Source organism: Lissotriton helveticus, chromosome 4_1, assembly GCF_964261635.1.
Source record: "Lissotriton helveticus chromosome 4_1, aLisHel1.1, whole genome shotgun sequence".
NCBI lineage: Eukaryota > Metazoa > Chordata > Amphibia > Caudata > Salamandridae > Lissotriton > Lissotriton helveticus.
This window is the reverse complement of record NC_136063.1, coordinates 580,252,287-580,273,826: the sequence shown is the minus strand read 5'-3', so window position 1 is coordinate 580,273,826 and position 21,540 is coordinate 580,252,287. Positions and strand designations below refer to the sequence as shown.

Here is a 21,540-nt window from a genome sequence, read left to right as displayed (position 1 = left end):
CCCTCTCTCTCCCCTCTCTCTCTCCCCTCTCTCTCTCCCCCTCTCTCTCTCCCCTCTCTCTCCCCCTCTCTCTCCCCTCTCTCTCCCCCTCTCTCTCTCCCCCTCTCTCTCTCCCCCTCTCTCTCTCCCCCTCTCTCCCCCCTCTTTCTCCCCTCTCTCCCCCTCTCTCCCCCCTCTCTCCCCCCTCTTTCTCCCCTCTCTCTCTCGCTCTCTCTCCCTCTCCCTCTCCCTCTCTCTCTCTCTCTCTCTCTCTCTCTCTCTCTCTCTCCCCCCTCTCTCTCTCCCCCCCTCTCTCTCTCTCTCCCCCTCTCTCTCTCTCTCTCTCTCTCTCTCTCTCTCCCCCCCTCTCTCTCTCTCTCGCCCCCCCCCTCTCTCCCCCCCTCTCTCTCTCTCCCTAAACTACTCACACACTTAAAACTCCATATAGCCACTCACACACCCACTCACAGGACGTTATAGTGATGCAGAACCAATGCAAAATATAAGAATACATTACACTACAAAAAGAAAGCAGGGAAGACATCACAATAAATCCGACGACTGAACTACAGACCACCTGAAAAATAGGGAAGGACCCAATCATTCTGGTCGTACATTGATATTGCCCACCTCACATAATCTCGTAACCCCACCATTAGCCTATGACATCTAAGTGCACAGATGTGCCGTATCCATCTATGCTCCGCCCAGTACTTCCTCCAGTTTTTTGTATTTTTTTTATAAATCTTTATATTGTTATAAAAACGAAAAACAATAAGAGCGTATCAAGTGCAATGCAGTCCAACACATACAAGGAATCGAACGATTGAAAGGTCGCAATATCGGCAGTCATTGAAGGAGGACACTGAGATTCTAACACACATTTGACAAATCAGGATTGTAAAACTAGCGGAGTTAGTCTATATCAATGCGTGCCGCCCACAGGCCCCTCCACCCACAAAATCAAAGATCATTGAGCCCCTCGATACTAAGATCGTAAACAGGATAAAGTACAGGACATTTGTATGCAAAACGGACAAATCAAAATAATAGAGCTCGCATCGGCACCTTAAGAACAAAATGAGGATATCCAAGAAATAAAGAAAGAAAAGAAAATAAAAAAACGCAACGTGCGCAACACCCCACCCCCCACCCTGCAACCCTGCATGTAGCTTACGCCAATCCCCAACTAGCAGTGTGCCTGTCGCCCCATCTAATCTACAAATACTAAAAGAAGTATGTGGAGGAGGGCCTTTGCACAGGCTTCCGGCCTCTCCCCCCCCCTGCCAGTTCTAAGCCTCCCCTAGTACGGATATATTTTCATTTCACTATCAAGCGAAAATCGGGGGATACATTACTCGCCTACACTGCCTCCCGGTACCAACATTAGAAAGTGAATCCCGCACTACCACCATTTAAATAAGTCTTGAAACGATAGGCCGTCTCAGCCTTGACCCGTTCGATCAGTTACTCGAATGTTCTTAAACCGGACAGCCGCCATCTTGAAAAATTCGAAAGAACAGTAGCGAGCCGGAAACAGCTGGGCTTTCTCAGTCTCATTGTCACTGGGTCCCATCAGTGTCGATAAGAACCACGGATGTTGTTTAAAGTCCAGGTGCACTGAGTTCGGAAAGGGAGAAAGGGCCACCCTGTCGAGCCACTCCTGAGTCGTCACATGAGTCATCCGATACATTGCCTGGTGCGATTTGCCCTCAGTCGATAAAAATATTGCGAGCACTGAGATAACCGGGACCTCCAATACACGGGCCCTAGCTAATTTGCAATCCAGGGTCTCTCGCATCGCTCGTTTTATGAGATTGCTGGCCGCCATTAGTCCGGGTAGTGTGGATGTCGTTACTTCCGCAGTGGCATTGAATTGAACAAAAGCCATGTCACTATGTCCCAGTCCAAAAGCCACAGCATCCAATTTGTGCTCCAAGGCTTGAGCTTTCCAGTTCAGAGAGAGATGAAGACCCTCGATCGCCGCCATTATAGCCCCAAGCTTAGGTTCAACCCTGGTCAGCACTAGTTGGTCCCCCTCGATAGGGAAATTCTGGTCCGGTCTCGGAGATCCCTTAGATAGGATATGTCGTCCCAGGTCATCCGTTCGAATTTTCCCAGACCTCTCGGAGGATCGGGTCCGATTCGCACGAAGGTCAATATTGAGCGCCATTTCGCGCGTTTCGTTCACGGTCCACCCCTGGGCCCTCGGGATAGACCAGTAGAATTAGAAGCAAAAACCACACGTTCCAACCCCTCTGCATGCAAGGATATTGCGGAGCTGTCTTCAGGATATGCCCGAAACCATCGGGTCGCAGTTTAGACGGCACCAAGCCGTTTATATTCCGGGCTTCGAAAACCAATTATTCAGCTCGCATCCGCAGTGTCATTGAGTTGCCCCATTTCGACGCTAATCCATACGTATATTTGACGTTAAGATCGGACAAAATACGCTTCCATTCCGGTGGACCGGCTCCCTCCGAACTCTTATGGCCGATGTTGTTCAACTAGAAGCCGGCTGCACTCCTACTCGAGGCCCCGGCTTCAATGCTGATGTAGGCCGCAAACTTCAAGTCGACGTTTCTCCGTTCTCAAAGCAGGTGGAACTTTCGGGGTCACTCAGTGTAGCGTTATTTCGTTTCATCTACAGGCACAGGATAACTGGCAGGATCTTGTAGCAGGATGAGGAGGTCTGCGGAGCCGGGAGCCTAAGCGGTCATCTTGGTCGCCAGCTTGGCTCCTCCCCCACTTCCAGATTTTAAAATGTTTCTGGTGGCAGTCGCATGGCAAGTAGATTGAACATTCCAGTGATCCATGCCCTTGACTCAGTGTCCACAGGAGGGGCCTCCGTAGCCTTCCAAGCCTTCGCAATATTCCTCTGTGACAATGAGGCCCAGCCAAAGAAGTGCCCTCTGAAAACGAGTTCCCCTAGACCAACTAAGAATGAGTTTAGGGTCTCGGGTAATATCCCAACCTAGCACCCTCTCGAACCATCCCAGCACACCACTCCAGAAATGGGTCAAACCTGGGCAGTGCCATAATGTGTGTAGTAGGGGAAACATCCTTTACAACGCAACTTTTACCACGCAGTGCTTTTACATCCCAACTTTTACAATGCAAACCATTACAACGCATTGCGCTGGGGGGCGCTCTAGGATAGGGAATAGATTTAATTTACTATCCAACACCTTCCCTACTATCCACGAGGACTGGAGTTGGAATAGTAAATTAAACTATTCACTATCCAGCACCCCAAAGCGCTATGCGTTGTAATGGTATGCGTTGTAAAAACTGCGATGTAAAAGCATGCGTGGTAAATGCATGCGTTGTAATGTCATACATCCGTGTGGTAGATCTCCCCACAGTTTCCTGTAGGGATTAGGCCTATGCGATGGAGCCTGGCCCTGGTGAGATACAATCTATGAAGTATCTTGAGTTGGATTAATCGAAGCTGGGCGGTTATCACTACCAGTCTTTGGACTTCCACCGCCACCCTCTAATCATCATCCAGGTTCGGCACATTACAGACTGCCATTTTGTATATTTCCCACATTTTATGCTCTTTGAGGTTTTGTGAGAAGAATTTCCGCCTTCATTGGGGAAACCCGAAAAAAGGACCTGATGATAATTCTAACCTCTGGAAGCCTCACAGGATTGTGGCTGCGTGCCAAGCTTCCTCTTGGTTTCAGACTTGAAAATCTAATTTACATAAATGGATGTATCGTGCAGCATTGTTTGGCATGTCTTCTATTGGGGAACTCCCTCTACTGACAAAGTCTTAATCTAAAAGATAAAATGTTCTAGGTGGTAAAATCCGCAATGAATTCATTGATCAAGTACTGGGGGAAAGTAAAAAAAAATGATTTGAATATCAGTGTCTAAGTTTGTTTATAAGTTAGTTCTCTTAGAAAAATCAGAGTGATGTCTGTTCACTAACCTCCTGTGATTGGAACTACATAATGAGAATTAAGCAAGTGTGATCTGGATCAAACATATTATAATATTTCATTATATAGAAGGTTCCTATTAAACTTCCCCAACCCACGGTTATTCAATTATTTAGGCTGCCTGATTTATCCAACTGCGGCTGGTATTCTCCTTATTTAAAGCCAGAAAGTGATGCTGTGTTCCTTCAGTGTTAGCTAAAACAAATGGCCAGCAAGGGGACAATTTACAACAAAATACTATAATTAAATATTTATGCATTTAGAGATCTATAAAGCCCTGATTAAAATTCACAGGAATCAATCCAATTTCTGATATTGCTTAATAATGCAGACACTAGAACTATAATGATGAATCAGATGTACTAGCAGTGTAATTGCGATCAATTGGTCTGTATTCAAGCAAGAGGTAATGAGGGGTTCTATGAAGAAGAAGAAACTCATATCTATCCAGCATGTTATTTGTACATATTTCCGTACATCGATTCACTGAGACAAAAGTGCTAGATCCAACCTATGGTATGTCTGATTGTGAATCCGACATAAACATCCTAACGTCTGGACAAACCTCAAGCCCACTTGTATTAAATTGAGCTCAGAAAGGTAGCTTACACCCCATGCAACAAAAAATCCTTCACCTTGTTTGTGAAACTCCTCGGGATATGTCCAAATTGAGAGTTAGAATGAACTTCAACAGTTTACCATTGTGGGTAACTGCAGGCAACCTATGTCCATGTATACTTCTGTTCTGCTATTATTTTCTAAAAGGTAAAAGGAATTGTGAGAGCATTTGCACTAGTTAACAGTAGTTTATGTAACTTTCCCTAAGGTTTTAGTGATTTTTATTTTGATACCTCAATTATCTGTTGCCTATCACAAGTTAGTTTGGTTAATACAATGGTTATTTTTGGCGAGGCGTATAATTCTTTTAAACTTGAAAAATACAATTAAACCAAGCATCGAACACTGATACATACAACTTAACACACATGCATTGTTAAAGACTATTTCTTACAGCATAAAGGAGTACGTTTCCACATTTCACAAACTCAGAAGAGATTTTTTGGGTTAAGAAGTGAATTCTGTATTCCATTGTTGTGGGCAGTGTTGTTTCCATTGATTTATAGCAGCAACACTGAGTAAGACACCAGAATTCCACTGTGCACGGCCTAAGTACTGTACGCTGTACCAATAAATTGATGTTCCACTGGCTTAGTAATCAACACAAAGTGTTACCAAGAAGCCTGAAGGACTTGCATCTTCTCAAAGTTCAGTGAGCCGAATATTACCTCAACAACGCCCAGTGCCACACCCACTTCTATGTCAAATTCATTCGTTTTTCTAAATGACAGAAACCAAGAAGAAGCATTGACAATGTCCTAATGAAGACTTGAGAACGGAGTCCACCAGGATCAAAATGTGACACAGACATACACAGCCAGAACGACTAATGATTGTGTAAACAAAGACCCAGGAGAGCAACCCAAGGCTACACCCGACTGAAGAGCTCAATCAGGGCGAAACCATCTTAGATTGCTTGTGTTTTGGTTCAGGGAGGACCTGGCCTCGCAGTTTTTTGCTGGCTTGTTCCTGATGGAGCATGGCCAAGACTGATTTGCATATGGCTGGATGCAAAATGAGGTGGCATGGTCGACTAAAGAACGATGAGTTGGATTGGTTTCCCCAAGCAATTGCCAGTGGATAGAGAAATTGCAAGTATTCCTTCCATCACCCTTCAGGGTTCGAACGTGTGATTCACTGCTACACTATTATTTCCTTAACAAACATCCATGAGAGTGGTTCAGCACTCAACTCACAGATCAATTATATGTACAACACAAACTTTCAGTCCATAATGCACCATTAAGAATGGTAAGACATGGTCATCTCAGTGAACAAATATGAAAGTTGTTCCTTCCCAAAAATCTTTATTCATCATCTTTTCTTAAAATCACAGCATACGATCAGTAGCCAACACATGTCATCCACCTGAAACTTCTCCAGGGCTCAATATGCAACGGTCATCTTGCATATTCTTCATGTTGTGATTTAGAACAAAGGAATATGGTGTTTGGGTACTGTGGAGATCAGTTGCTCCAAAAAAGTAACATCATAATGTCCAGTCCAATTCTTTCTGCATGCAAGGTATCTAAAAAATTATTTTGATTTGTACAAGAGGACAATTCCCTCATTAAATAATTAGCCACATTCAGGGCAAAGAAGTGGTCTCCCATAGTTTACTGGAAACATGCACTGGCACACTTTTCCTGGTGTGCCCTCTGCCAGTGTTTTTGAATTGCAAAAATCTGGAAGTGTAAATCTCTGCTTGTTCTTTTCTGGATGGTTTATGTATATAGGTTCTCAAGTGCTGAATCCAGTCAACAGTTTTGGAAACAGGCTTTGCCCCCACCACAGATGTCTTCAATTCCCTTATCGTTCGCCAATGGGAGGAGCCTTTAGACCAAGAAAAAACACGTATTTTAAGGTGTTTTCTTACAGTTTATATCAGAGCACAGGATGTGATGCTGCAAGTTAAGGAACACATAACCATTTATGGTTCCATGATGGCCTTGCATTATAGCAAGGTTCCTTTTTGCTTATGGAATGTGCAGTGAACTTAAGTGATTGTAAGGCATAATAGGAAATTGTTCCAAACAAGGTAAGTTTAACTTAGGCTGGCTCCAAATTTGCACAGACATATGAGTGCACACATTTATTTGGTAAACCATACATATCAAATGATGAAGAGCCTCTAACAATGGTATATTTATAATCTGTAGCATTTTATTAATGTATCAAACTCTCCACTGTGTTGTGTACATTTCGGTAGTTCTTATTTAGTGAGCAATGGTTTTTGTTTCACAAGCTACTGAGTTTTGTATCTGCTTGGCAAACTTTCTCAGCATCATTTGGTATGTTAGATTCACAAATTTCACACAGGGGAATTTTTTGAATTAATAGGTGCAGAATAAATGAACATTCTATAACTTTCTTACACTGATTCGGCTTATTTGTTTTTCTTAGAGAAAAAGAACTTGAACTCAAAGTTGCAGCTTCTGGAGCTACTGATCCTGAGAAGCAGGTAAGAAGCACATAATTCTACTGTATCTTGTTTCCAGCTCCGGCACAGTCACATGCCCCCCCACCCCACCCTTCCTTATAGATTTCACATACAAAATTGATATGAATTTATGTGGGAAATAGGGTTGTTGATTCAATGGGCTGTTAACCCTGCTCAAGCAACAGCACACTTCCAGTCAGGGTGAACCACAACAGCAAATAAATTAACCTGTGCTTTAATCCTCTGGTAGCTTGGCACAAAAGAATAAAATTGAGGCAATGTGTAAAGTATTTATGCAGCACACAAACAGTAATAAAGTGAGAAAACAGCACAAGAAAAATCCCACACCATTTTTGAAAAATAGAGTACATTTTAATATATTGTTGGACACCAAAATGACAAAAACCCAATCGGTAGAACTGGAGTTATGAACTTTAAAGTAAAAACTAGCACCTAAAAGATCGAAGCGCCAACGCAGAGGTGTAGTCGTAGGGAGACCGGGTGAAAGTCGAAAAATATGGCCACGTCCGAGTCAGGTTCAAGAAGTGGATTGAGTCTGGTTGGTGCTTACTTCCTCATTTAGATAGGAAAACATTTCTGCGAAAGTAAAGTTCAGAAGGGCACGGCTACAGGCAGTGTCCGAGGAGAGCACCATTTCTTTCTGAAGAGTTCTATGTTTGGACTTAATCTCTTTTTTTGAAAGTCGAAAATCTCCGGGCAAACGAGACAGGAGGCTTTAGCCTTTGAGAGTTCCAGGAGGCTGGATACTCAGTCAGTCAGTCATAAGCTTTTATTCGATATGCAAGATATCTTATAAGCACATTTACAATACAATCATTACAGTGTACAAAAAAAATTGCTTTAAGAAGTCAGTATGAGAAGTCATTTAAAAAAGATTAAAGGACATGAAGTGCCCATTAATAAATAAATTAGCTAAAAAGGGAATTAAACCGCTACTGACAATCTCTTACAACGAATAAGCCAAAACTGTTTTAAAAATTTTGCTGTTCCACACACAATAGGGGGGGAAGTGTCCGTAGTTAGGATACGCAAGGCTACTAGGTGGCTACGTGTACCCATATTTCGGAAGAGAGGTTTCAACCAAAAGCTCCTAGGCCTTGCATAGTCCGGGCATTCAAATAGGACATGCGCAATAGACTCAACCCTATTCGGGCAACATGCACAGTTAGGGGAAGAACGGGCCGCTGATGTCCAATTCGATACCACAGCACCTAGCGGGAGGGATCCAACTCTAAACTTAAAATAAAGGGCTCGGTCAAAGGGGAGGGTGATCAGGTCCAGGTAGGGTTCAAAGGCCACAATGTCTTTGATTTGTAGGAAGGAGACAGTGGACTTACAGTGGTTCGAGTTTGTAATTAGGCGCTCCACCGTCCATTTCCAGAAAAGCGCCTTGACAACTTCTTTTGGAGGGGCTGAACGTGATGACCAACAGTCCCCTAGTCCGATCTTCTCCAGAAGCTTTTTAGTTTCTCTTAACCATCTAATCTTAGCCCAACCCCCCAGACTCATTATTTCCCCCAGACCATCAGCATAGGATTTTAGTTCTTCACCCCTCCAGATTCGTGTCCATAGCAGGAGCGGGCGAAGCTGGGCCTGATCTTTGATGTTTTTACAGCCCGTATCCAACAACACTGGTACAGATGGTGTGCTCAGTGGAATAGAGATAATGGATTTTAGTAGCTTGCTCTCCGCTATCGCTAGGGCATCCAAACGGCAGTGGCCCCACAGTTCTGCCCCATACAAGGCTGATGTCACTACTTTGGCCTTGTAGATATCGATTACTGGGGTAAGTGATCTCCTAGGTGAGGCCCGGAACTCCCTCGTGAGGGCTCCTCCTACTCTCCTATGGTTGAGGACCATTTTGTCGATGTGATTTGCCCAAGACATCCTATCCGTAATCCGAATACCGAGGTAATCGAATTCGGCTACTTTCTCTAAGGCAACCGAGTTAAGTGTAGGTGGGCGGCCCAGTTTCCTAGGTGGATTTAGGACTAGGTATTTTGTTTTGTCCACATTTATTATTAAACCTTTTGCAGCACAAAAGTCCTGGAAACGCGTTAGCAATTTCTGCAGGCCTTGGGGTGTCTTCGGGATCAGAAGCGTGTCGTCCGCAAAAAGCAAAGTGGGGATACGGACTCCTCCGAGACAGGGGGCGTCGGCTGGTTCTTGTTGAAGATGTTTTACCACCCCATTCACATATAGTGAAAATAGGGTGGGCGCCAAGACGCAGCCCTGTCTTACGCCCCTGGACACTGGTATCTTCTCAGTGAGCTCTCCGTTTTTACCCCAACGGACCTGTGCAAAGGTATGGGCATGGAGGCTAACGAGGAGGGACAAGATGTAAGGGGGTAATCCCAACTCATTAAGCACCCTCCAAAGCTCTTCCCGGGGGACTAGGTCAAAGGCAGTCTTCAGGTCTATAAAGGCCAAGTAAAGACTACCCTTGCCTAGTTCCACCACCTTCCACCCCAGTAGTGCCAACCTAAACACCTGCTCTACTGTCCCCATACCAGCCCGAAAACCTGCCTGAAAGTCTGATAGGATTTTATTCTCCTCCACCCAATGCAGGATCCTTCCAAGGATAGCTTTACCAGCTATCTTTTGGGTGGAGTCTATCAGGCTTATGGGGCGGTAGTTCCCCGGGGTTTCCCTGCACCCTTTTTTGTAAATCGGGACCACCACCGCCCCTTTCCAGGATTCTGGCACTGCCCCTCCCATCATGATGTCGTTTAGGAGAGCGGCAATGACCCTTCCCCATTCCGCTGGGTATGCCTTCATAAGGTCCCCCGGGAGGCCGTCTGGGCCCGCTGCCTTGCGAGGCGCTACCCACCCTATAACCCCCTCAATCTCTAAGGGAGTGAAGAGATCATAGGCGTGAGGTTCAATTGCTAGTGTAAGGTCCATCCCAACATTTAGTTCCCCATCTGGAGGGAGGTAAAGGGTCCCGAAGTGTTTTACCCAATTTTGAGGCGGGATGTTGCAGGGTCTCATAGATGCATCGGGTTTATTCCGTGTGCCTATGAGATTCCAAAAGGCCCTTGAATCCCTAACTTTACTAGCCTGGAGCAGGTCCTCCCAGAATTTGTCTTCCCACTCCCCCCTAGCAAATTTGAGGGACTTATTATAGGCCTTCCTTGCTTCCTGTATCACACTTCGGGGTTTGTGCTTAACTGCCTCAACTAACTTTGCCTTGTGAACCCTACATGTATGGGTATACCAACCATCAACAGGTTTTTTTAATTCTTTGTTGCCCGACTTGTTGGGGTGTGAGGTAAACACGCTAGATAAGGCTTCTACCAAGGAGACAAAAAGCCCACTCACTCTACCCACCCCTTCTCGGGAGGTTCCGAGGTTTGTTACCGCATGATTTAAGAGGGTTTGAATTTCCCCTACCTTTACCTCGGAGAGAACCAATTTCGCCCATTTTATTCGCCTACCACAAGGGGAGACTTCAGAATCATCCGGGGGTGCAGCTACCGGGTTAATGTTGTCCTTCCTTAAAGGGCGCCACCACTGGTCCATGCTTAAAGAGAGTGAGTTGTGGTCACTTTCAGTCGTGGGGACCACCTGCATGTCCCTTACGTAAGACCATAGACACACATCTATTAGGAAATAATCTAGCCTAGAGGTGTGTCCTGATCTGTTGTACGTGTGGGCACCCCCCTATCCGAGGATGTCCTCCCATTTGCTGCCCTTAAGTTAAATTCGAGGCTCAGGGAGTATATCTGGAGCGCCACTTCTGTCCACCTTCTGATCGGGGGGATTTCCAGTACCGGGATCCCCAACCTGATATCCTCCTCATCTTGGTCGAGGGAAACGTCCGAGCCCAAGTGCTCGAACGTACAGTTCATATCGCCCGCAACCAATATACTTGTCTTATATGGGGTGTTTTGTAGCAAGGTCTCGAGGAGAGATATTACAGGAGACTTTCTCCCGCCCTTGGTTCCCCGGGCATAAACATTGTAAACATTTAAGACAATTCTTCCCCTTTGATCTATTAGGCTGATGTTTTGTATGTCCGGGCAACCTGTGGGAAACTCCACTACTCTGCAGTCTAAAGAGGCTGCGACCCAAATGAGAAGGCCACACGAAGGTCGCCCTCTCCCTGTTTCCGAGACTTGCGCAGGGGAGGAGTAGGAAGAAAATCCCACCCTATGAACCGGCACCAAGCTCCATGTCTCTTGGAAAAGGCACAGGGAGTGCTCATCAACCCACGTAGTGAAATCCGGTAGAGCCAGTTTTCTTGCAATCCCTGCGACATTCCAGCTGCAAACCTTAAAGGCTAGGTCCGTCACAGCTGAAGTGTCGCTGGGCGCAAGAATGCCCCTGTCTATGGTCCTCCTCGAAGGTATCTGAGGGGAGCAGGGATCATGGGGGGTGGCTATAGAGGCTACTATCCCACTAACATAGTTTGTTTGGGTGGGTGATACTCCTGCTGGCTCTACTCTACTCTCGATTTCCAGTCAGTAAGGCCCTGGTGCCCACAATTGGTTCTCCCTTGTACCCCCCGTGACCCCAGCCCAATTTTGACCAAAAACAGGGGAACTTAAACTTCCTCCAGTTAGGATAACACTTTGCCTGGGGTAAAAATAAGAAAGATCTACCACTTTAACCCCCGGAACCCCCATACTTTTAATAGGAGTACAGATCGAGGGCACTACTCTTGGGTCTTGAAAATTTATAATTATACAATCCCCCTCCTGAGTTTTTTTCCCCTGCCCTACCCACCCCACTCTGCGGACACTTAGAATGATACCATCCACCCCCAGCGGGATTGGCTTGTTTGCCTTCAGCCAATGGATACACTTGTTCTTGAGTGATTGGTGGTTTTCCAACTGGCCTTCCTTTAAAGGGGGCACGTTAACCATAACAGCAACAAAAGGTTGACAGTCTGGTGGGAGGTTTACTGGAGGGATCCGTCGTACTGAATTACTAAGGATCGGTAAGGTGGTAGATGGGGCAGTGGGTTGGGATACAGGTCTAGGGGCTTTCCCTGACGCTAACCCGTTGAATTTATTACGTGCGCCTAATTTTTGGGAGTCTTCCGTTTTGCCACTAGCTATCTGTGGCTGTTTTTGTGGAAGAGGGTTAGGCTTATTTTTATCAGGCTCTAAGTGTGTTGATAGCCCCTTGTGATTTGGCCCTGCTTTGGGACGGGGAGGAGATTTAGGAGCTGGGATTAATGGACTATTAGATACAACTTTATTAATACATACTAGGGGCTTAGGGTCTCTCTGGGATGGTGGCTCGTTCCCCTTTGCACCCATGTCCTTGTTTTCACTCACTCTGGTTATTTGTTTAAATGTGGTTTTGAGTGAGTGGAACCCGTCAAGGGTTGATTGCTCTAATTTATCTATCCTCTCCCCTAGACCCTTCACCTGTGTTAGTAGCGGTTTCAAAAGACTGTATACTTTCTCAAGGATATTTTCAGCTGTTAATGGGTCAGTGTGCTTAGGAACCTTAGCAGTGTTAGCGTCTGAGCGTAGTCCCTTGGAAGAGATCAGGACATCCCCTTCTATGTCAGCTTCATTCACTATAGACCTACCCCTTATGTTTCTCATACCAGATCCAGAAGGCTTTCTTACTCTTTGATAAAGAGCAGCCTGTCTCACTAGCCTACCCTTTTTACGTTTTCGTGACTTTTTACTTAAGGGCCTATTCTCCTGACTAGTCTCGGGAGTTTGGCTGTTGGGGGAAACCCTAACTGACTCCCCTTCTGATATAACTAAGGAGGGGGTGAGCGATTTTGGGGGCAGAAGATCACTGGTGTCTTCGTGTGAAAAATTAGGTGATAATGATGAAGACAGCTTACTAAGTCCACCGTCTTCCTCAGTAACTATAGGTATAAGTTCGACCAGATTTTCCAGCCTATCTATATTTTGCTCTATACCAGCCAACTGAGGGGGGTCTGTGGAAACACCAATCACACTAGGTGGGGAAACAGATTGAACCCGGACACTGGCCGGTGTAAGCGACTGGGCAGCAACCCCCAAGGATGAACGTCTTGAGGGGAGGTACACCTCAGATAAACGCCGCTCAGACATAGCAATCTCCTTTTCAATCACCGCCGCCACCCTGGTGATGAAACGGTCCATAGATCCTATAACAGGGCTCGCGGCATTTGGCCCCCTTTCGCCTTCACTCCTAAGAAGCTTTCCAGAGCGGGTAGACATGATTGCGAGGAACAGCACGGGGACTCACACCGGGCGTATGTACTCACTGCTGATGGAGAAGAAAGGGACGTGGCCCAGCCCAGCCTTGACAGCCCCTGACTGCCACAGACTGCCCGCCCTTTGCTCGGGCTTCGCTCGGCGTCCCGCTTGCGTCCCGCGGAGCGCCAGACAGAGCGTGAAATAGGAGAGTGTTACAGGCGGGGGGCGTGGCTGGTGGTGGGCGCGTCCGCTAGCGCACCTGTGAGAGCAGGGACTCCTGGATCTTCGAGTCCCTGCTAGAGCGCCAACGCCAACTCGATGTTTCCCCCAACGCCTCCTGGAGCCCAGCGCTCAGAAACAGCTTTCACCCTCCTGAAGCCGCGAGGTGCGGCGAGGGGCAGCGGCAGGAACACAGGAGTCGGTCCCAGGGTCAACGGGACGTGCAGAAGCTCCACAACACACCACAACACCACTGCAACTCTCAGGAGGCTGGATACTACTTTTGCAAAGGACTGCTGAACAGAATTTGATGCTGCAGAGAAAAACATAGCAGGAGCTACCGCAACATCAGGCTGACTTGGGATGCACCTTGGGCTGATAAACAAGCAGAGTGGTCCTGATCTCTTTTAAATTCTCAGAGCAGTTTGTAGCCCAAAAATATTTATCTCCCATGTTTTTGGTTTTGGTTATCTGGGCACCTTTAGCACCACCACCAAGGGTCCAGGATTAGAGGGGCACCACTTGGGGAGGTTAGGTTACTCTGACTGGGTCCAGGTGCTGGTTAAAGATGGTTTGATCCTTTTCTGTCCATGAGGCTCTGATCAAGAGGCCAGCCAGCTAGCCCTTGGAGTCAGTCTGGTAGTCCTGTGTTTAAGTGGTGAACCAGAGCTCAAACAGCAGGGCATCTTTTACCCCCAAGTCTTGGTTGGAAAGATTGATCCTGACAAAGCACTGTGCTTTGTTTGAAACACTCTGTGTGTAAGCTGTTTATATATCTTGTGCCACAAAGTCTGTATTTATGTATTTTTAATTGGAAGTTTTGGAAAGAGCTACTATTCACCAAATAGAGGCTCCGATACTTTACTATTGGCATACTAATCAGACGAGTCTGGGCTCCAGGTCAAGAGAAACTGAATGACAGGGACCAACCCTAACCAGATAGGTACTTCTATCTTTTAAAGACCTGTACTCCTTTGCAGTGCTTCACAGTCTAAGAAAGAGCACTGCCTTGCCAGAACCTGTCCTCTGCAATGCCGTTTTTAAAAACATTCTTTATTTGCTGTTTTCATACAGTGTAGTGATATGAAACTTAACAGCAAACTCGGGTTCAACCAGGCATCAATTTACACAGGCAGCATTGCGCCAATACAAAACAATATAAGTGGGAAAGATCAAGGAGATTTCTAGGCTTACATCACTGTACCTTAGTAGTCCAGGCCTTCGTTATGTGCATCACATTATATCATGGAGACCATCGCAGATATCAAGTAGCGTGGAACGGTTCCCGCTTGGGTGTGCCTTGGCGTTCCTTTGTCTTCACCTCATCCTCACATCTCACTGCCTCCTGCAGTTGTAAGGTACACCTGTTTCTGTAGGTTTTTCAAGCTTGAATTCTAAAAGGTTTCTTGGACCCTTTTTGCACTACCGTTTTCTTTGACTTTCCATAACATATGGCACAACCAGTCGCTATACTATCACATAGCTGGGCGGCGGTTACATAGCATTTGATACTGCATGGAGTCCCTGATATGGGGAGTAACGTTATCATGGTGGTCGAGGCGGATCTAGCATACCACTTTGAGGTTTTTTATTCCTGGGTTACATTTCCTACAGTTGATGCAAATAATGAATTTTTTTCATGCTGACAAGGTCGCTGCTCCTCCGGCGGCATATCGTCACGTTCCGTTGACTACGTGGGAGCATACGATTTGGTTTAATGGTGCCCTTCCTCACCCTATCTCTTTTGTTTGAATTGACCCCTTAAGTATAGATGGGTTCTGGCAGGTTTTACACCACATCCAAACTATCTAAATGTTACTTTAGTGGAGCTTCGTCAGCTCTATGCACAGGTGACTCAACTCTATAGATGGGTCATACAATCCATTTCTCGTACCATTTAGTTGGTTCCACCTGGAGCTGGGCGGGGGGGTCTTGTGATTAGTCCCATCATGACTAATTCAGTGATGGGCACATGTCCTCAGAACCGTGAGGATAATGTCCTCAGAATCGTGAGGATCTTCCCTTTTGGATAGCACAAACAATTTAACAGATTGAAGCAGTTTTCCCGCACACAAGCCCTGTGGAGAACTACAAGATCCTTACTATGTGTTTGCCACATGGTCTGATTCCCCCTCTAGCAGATTACAACACCTGGGAGATGGTGTTTGCCACTGTGCTTTGGCAACCCCTCCATGAGTTTCTCCCAAGCGTTCTAAAACAAGTACAGGATGAACACGGGGTTGGCCCAGCCCTGGATCTGGGGATTAGATTAGTGGGAAGGTTCCCTATTGTCTCCAATCTGATTCTGGCTAACATTAAAGGTGAAGAGGTCTGCTTGCAGGTGTGCCAACGCCTCGCGGTGGTGGCGGATGCTGATCTGGAGTGACAGTTTCTTATTATTATTGCAGATGTCTACACATCCCTAGGTCGCAATAATTTGGGAGTCAGACCATTTACACAAGTAGAAGCTAAACCCCCTCCGGACAAGGATGGTCGTCCAGTCTTTCCTAAGAAGGGCTGTAACAAAAATTGGCAGCAACAGAAGCCCCGTTCTGGTTAGCCTCCACCGAACGCTTCTAAGCATAGATAGGATTAAATGACAGCTCTAAAATTAAAACACCTCAGAGGTTCCAGATTCCTGATCTCCGTTCTCCTTGTTCCTTCCAGGAATTGTTGGATCAACAATTTGGCGGAGGATGACTACAGGATTGCAGACAGGGTGAGTCCGTGCAACAACATGGTGAGACCCGCAGCACCAGTTTCACATAAAAGTCAAGCTGGAGGAACCACCTCAGTATTGTGCGCCGTTTCAGAAGAAAAAAGATGCTGCTTTAACTGCAAAGTATGCCCCAGATTATGAGAACCCTCCTCCTGGACTGGAGGTGGGCGGTAACTCTGCTCGACAGTGCAGTGGAAGTTACCACAATTCGGCAGACACTCTGCCAGCGTCTTGAGGTGAAAGCAACTGACATTTTTATTAATGTTGAAACATCGGACACCTGGTAGCTCCCCCTGATAGACTTTACCAGATATTATATGCACCATACATTCTGTCTTTTGGGACAATTTGACTTTTTCCTGTGATATTTTGCTGGCGGAGGTTGATTTGCCTTTCCCTTTTATCCTCGCTTCCTCTATGGACGAGGATATAATTTTACCATCTTTCTCTCAATATTTCCCAGAAGGGACTAAACAAGCTTATGCTTTGGAATGGGCTCTGGCCTTAGCGCCTGCTTTGTATTGCAATCAGGCGGGTTGGGATAGGAATTCACCTTTGCATGTAATTCCTTTGCAATCTACACCTCAGCCTCAACCGTAATATCCCATTAAAACTAATGCTAAAGCGTCCTTTACAGACAGTCAGGCACAATTGGAATATCAGGGTGTCATTGAGCCCTGTATTTCGTCAATAAATATTCCTCTTTTTCTGATATTAAAGCTGGATGGTTCATATTGTATAGTTTTAGACTATAGACATTTGAACCGTCATGTTCGTACCTTTGCAGTACAAAACACACACAGCTCTGCATTAGTAAATAACCTAGTTCGTAAGAAGTTCAAAACTACGCTAGATATTTCCAATGGATTTTTCAGTCACACTGTGGCTCCTGAGAACCGTGACTTAACCGCATTCAGCTTTCTCTCCAATCGGAGACGTTTTGCAAGATTGCCTACGGGGTATAATAATAGGCCCAGGGTTTTTGCTGCACCCATAGTGTCGATTTTACAAGAGATTGAAACAGATGCATTTTCTTATGTCGATGATATTTACTTGAAAGATGACTAATTAAATCAACATCTCATGTGTGTAGACCGCATAATTACACATTACAAATTTAACTTTGCGAAATCTCATATTTCCTTTTTGGCAATTATTTTTCTCTGTTATGAACTTGATAATGAGGGTAGAGGTTTAGCACCCCACTTTTTGAGAAATGTGCTTAATTGCAACCTCCTAGCCTCAAAGCCCAGAATTTCAAACCGCTATACGGGTTTATACAACCTTCTTTTTCGTCTTCCAGTTGGCTTCCGGGACACTGCATGAGTTCTGCGGTCTATGAGTCTTCTCTGCTTGCTACTCAATTCTTGTTGACACAAGATAATACTACGAATTTGGCCATAAGGATTGTACCGGGAATATATAAATGAGAATAAACAGATTTGACAAAAAAAAAAATAAGGATTGTACCGGGGACGTTAAGTTTCTGATAGATGCATCTGCCGTGTGGATTCCTCACCTTGTGAATATCCCCTTGCGTCAGCAACATTCGGAAATTCTTTTTGTAGCCTCGCTCCGACGTGGACTCGGACGTCATAGAGACACGACATCGCTCGCGACTCCGCTGACGTCACCGACGCCTACAACAGGCCCACGCCGGCGTGATGACATCAGTTCCCTTTTTTCCACGTCGTCGACGCTAACGGTTTCGGGATACTCTGTCGCTTCTAGTACTTTGTTACTATATTTCTTCGATTTTCCATTCTCTGACCTTTTTACTCGATTGTCATGTCGACAAAGAAAACAGGTTTTAAGCCTTGTAGAGAATGTGGAAAGATGATGTCCGTTACGGACCCACACCAAGACTGCATTTGGTGTCTTAGTTCTGATCACGACGTTGATGGGTGTTCATCGTGTCAGAAGATGAATCGGAAGGCTCTACGAGAAAGAGAGTCAAAACTTCTTGTGGCTAAGCTGAAGGCGAGTAAAGTTAGAAGATCTTCAAAACACTCGAAGAGATCGAAGTCGAGATCCAGGTCGAGATCTCGAGAGGCGTCGGTCTCGAAGTCTTCATCGGATCACGCTTCCAGCTCTCGTAAAAAAACATAAGAAGAGGAGGCATGAGTTCCGACATCATTCGGATGATAAGTCTGGCTCAAGATCGAAATCTCCCAAGAGGATAAAGTCGAAGGTAATTCCTCCACAAGTGTCGGATCAGGAAGGTGAGGCCTCACCTTCGGAGTCGCTAGTCCATTCTCCGACTCCGGTTCCGGATCCGACTCCGGCTCCATCTTCGACTCCGGAGGACGCCGATGGAGTTCCTGTCGAGGAGGAGACTTCGAATCCTGTTATGGAAACAGATTCAAATCTGCCTCGAGGTCAACCTGAGCATCCACCATTTCCAGCTCCAGGTCAGGACCCTTCTGCGTTTCTTAACGCTATGTATGGTGTTTTCTCAAGATCATGGTACCCCTCTGGAGCACCTTCGGGTCCCATGGGTCCAATGGCTTTTAATTTGGGTGTACCTCACTCATATGCTCCGGCACCTTTCATGCCGTATATGCCAGCCCCGACCCCGCTGTGGCTTTACCAGGCTCCACCGAGGTCGACGCCGATATCGACGCCGGCTCGACCGAAGTCGACGACTCCGGCTCCGGCGTCGCCGGCTCCAAGCAAGTCTATGGAACATCCTTCCAAGCCTTCGGATTCGATTCCGACGTCGGCTCCGGCGCCGTCGGATTCGGCATTGGATCCGGCTGCACTTCGAGTTAAGCTGAGGTCTAGGAGAGAGGCTCAACGTCTCCTAGATGAACAGAGAATTTGTGAGTCTCATTCAGACTTGGAAGAAGGTGATCTGGATGGGAGTTATTTCGAGGACCTGGCAGAGGCGAGTGGTCTTGAATTTTCTCCAGAATGAGCTTTACCTTCAGGACCTGATACACCCTCTAGAGATGTTCAACCATATCATGTTGTTATGAAAAAGGCAGCAGGACTTTTAGGTTAACTTTACCTACTGTCGAATTTAAGTCAAATTTACTGACTGAGGTTCTTCATTCTCCGAACTCGGCGGTGGAACCTTTACTACCATTTAATGATGCTTTAACGGAGCCCATTATGGAAGTATGGAAGAAACCTTTTTCTGCTCCTGCAGTTTCGAAAAGTGTGGCTAGGAGATATAGAGTGGCTCCTGATGATCCTGCCTTCTTGTCATCTCACCCTTCTCCTGAGAGTTTGGTGATTCAGGCTGCATGTTCTAAGAAGTCGGTTGGTGCTTTTCCGCAGGTGCCTGGCGACAAAGAGGCCAGGAAACAGGATCACATCGCCAAAAAGACTTTTTCTTCTGCTAGTATGGCATTAAAATCATCTAATGCCACTTGCCTTATAGGTAGATATGTACATGCACTTATGGACTCTATGCGTTCATTGATCCCCAAGGTTCCAGAGGATAGCAGAAAGCACTTTGAGGAAGTTTTATCTGACTCTCAAGCGGCAGCCCGTCAGGTCATCCAAAGCGGCCTCGATACTGCTGATTCTGTGGCAAGGATTATGGGCACGGCGGTTGCTACAAGGCGTTCAGCTTGGTTGAAATCATCTGATTTTTCGGCTGATGTGCAGTCTGCTTTATTGGATTTGCCTTTCGATGGTGAAGGACACTTTGGAAAAAAAGCAGACACGGCCTTGGAGAGATTCAAGGATAGCAGAGCAACTGCTAGATCTCTTGACCTTCAGGTCAGAGGTTCTACAACCAGGAAATTTAGAGGGTTTGGTCGCTCTTCCTTTCGTTCATATAGACAAGGTCAGCAGCAGCAACAACAGCAGCAGCAGCAGAATATCTTGTATAGGTCATACAGGGGAAAGCAGAGAGCACGTCCTCTAGGGCGTCAAGCCTCTTCCTCCTCCACCTCCTCCAACCCCCCAGTCACGGAAAAGCAGCCCTAGATCCGCCATTCAGGATCATGTAGGTCCGGTGGGGGGTCGGCTTACCCACTTTCTACGGGATTGGGAATCGGTTACATCAGATCTTTGGGTTCTCAATCTCGTAGAAAATGGGTATGCCCTTCCCTTTCGGGAATTCCCTCCCAATTACCCTCCTTGTCAGGGATATTGCTCAGAGGAACATCTGTTACTCCTTCAGGAGGAAGTTCAAACTCTATTGAGAAAAGGTGCGATAGAGGTGGTCCCAGAGCAGGAAAGGGGTCAGGGATGCTACTCCCGGTATTTCCTGATTCCCAAGAAGGATGGCAGGCTTCGTCCAATCCTGGATCTCAGGATCTTGAATTTTTATCTGAGGCAGGAGAAATTCAAGATGCTCACCCTTGCTCAGGTTCTTCAGGCTCTGCTGGAAGAAGACTGGATGGTGTCGCTCGACTTACAGGATGCGTATTTTCATGCCCCAATCCTGAAGTCGCACGAGAAGTATCTCCGTTTTACGGTGGGATCGCAGAACTATCAGTTTGCGGTCCTTCCGTTTGGGCTTACTACTGCGCCTCGAGTCTTCACCAAGGTGATGGCGGTGGTGGCGGCGCATCTCAGAAGATCAGGGATTCCTGTATTCCCTTATCTGGACGACTGGCTGATCAAAGCGGAGTCGTCAGAGAGAGTGCTTCATCATCTGCAGGAGACAACCCAGTTGTTGTACAGGTTGGGTTTTTCGATAAACGTGCCCAAATCTCACCTGGTGCCCTCCCAGCGCAACCTGTTCATAGGTGCGGTACTGGACACAACTGTATGTCGTGCATTCCCTCCTCCTCAAAGGATTCGCGACATACAGGAAATGATTCCTTTATTTTACAATGGAGCGGTCGTTCCAGTCCTGAAGGTCCTTCGCCTGCTCGGTCTGATGGCTTCTTGCATTCTGTTGGTCAACCATGCACGCTGGCACATGAGGGCACTCCAGTGGTGCCTCCGCAGGCAGTGGTATCAGCACAACGGAGATCTCAGGGAGTCAGTGAGGATCTCCAGAGAAGCTGCGGCGGATCTGTCTTGGTGGGGCGTGGAAGGCAACCTGTCTCAGGTGAAGTCTTTTCAGTTGCCTCCTCCGGTGGCCACAGTGATAACGGATGCATCCACTCTGGGGTGGGGAGCTCATCTGGGGGATCTGGAGGTCAAGGGCCTTTGGTCTCCAGAGGAAAGGTTGCTTCACATCAACCTTCTAGAATTGCGGGCGATACGTTTGGCGCTCAAGGCTTTCCTCCCTTCCCTTCGCGGTCGGTCGATCCAAGTCCTGACGGACAACACGACCGCGATGTGGTACATCAACAAGCAGGGAGGAGTAGGGTCGCAGTGTCTCTGCAGAGAGGCTCTGCGTCTCTGGTCCTGGGTTCAGGACCATCAGATTTGTCTGATGGCGAATCATCTGGCCGGGTTCTGAACGTTCGTGCAGACAGTCTCAGTCGGCAGTTCTCTGCCGACCACGAGTGGAGGCTTCACCCGGAGGTGGTTCAC

The 21,540-nt window shown here is 46.6% G+C and overlaps 1 protein-coding gene across 7 annotated transcripts in view; it reads left to right on the top strand.

Moving 5' to 3' along the window:
- CSPP1 (centrosome and spindle pole associated protein 1) overlaps window positions 1–21,540 on the top strand; it is a 1,229,219-nt gene that overhangs the window by 558,105 nt on the left and 649,574 nt on the right. For all 7 annotated transcript variants that reach the window (XM_078687197.1, XM_078687198.1, XM_078687199.1 and 4 more), the window contains one exon: window positions 6,948–7,005. In XM_078687197.1, coding sequence (XP_078543323.1) covers window positions 6,948–7,005 — 58 coding nt within the window. The remainder of the gene's footprint in view (window positions 1–6,947; window positions 7,006–21,540) is intronic.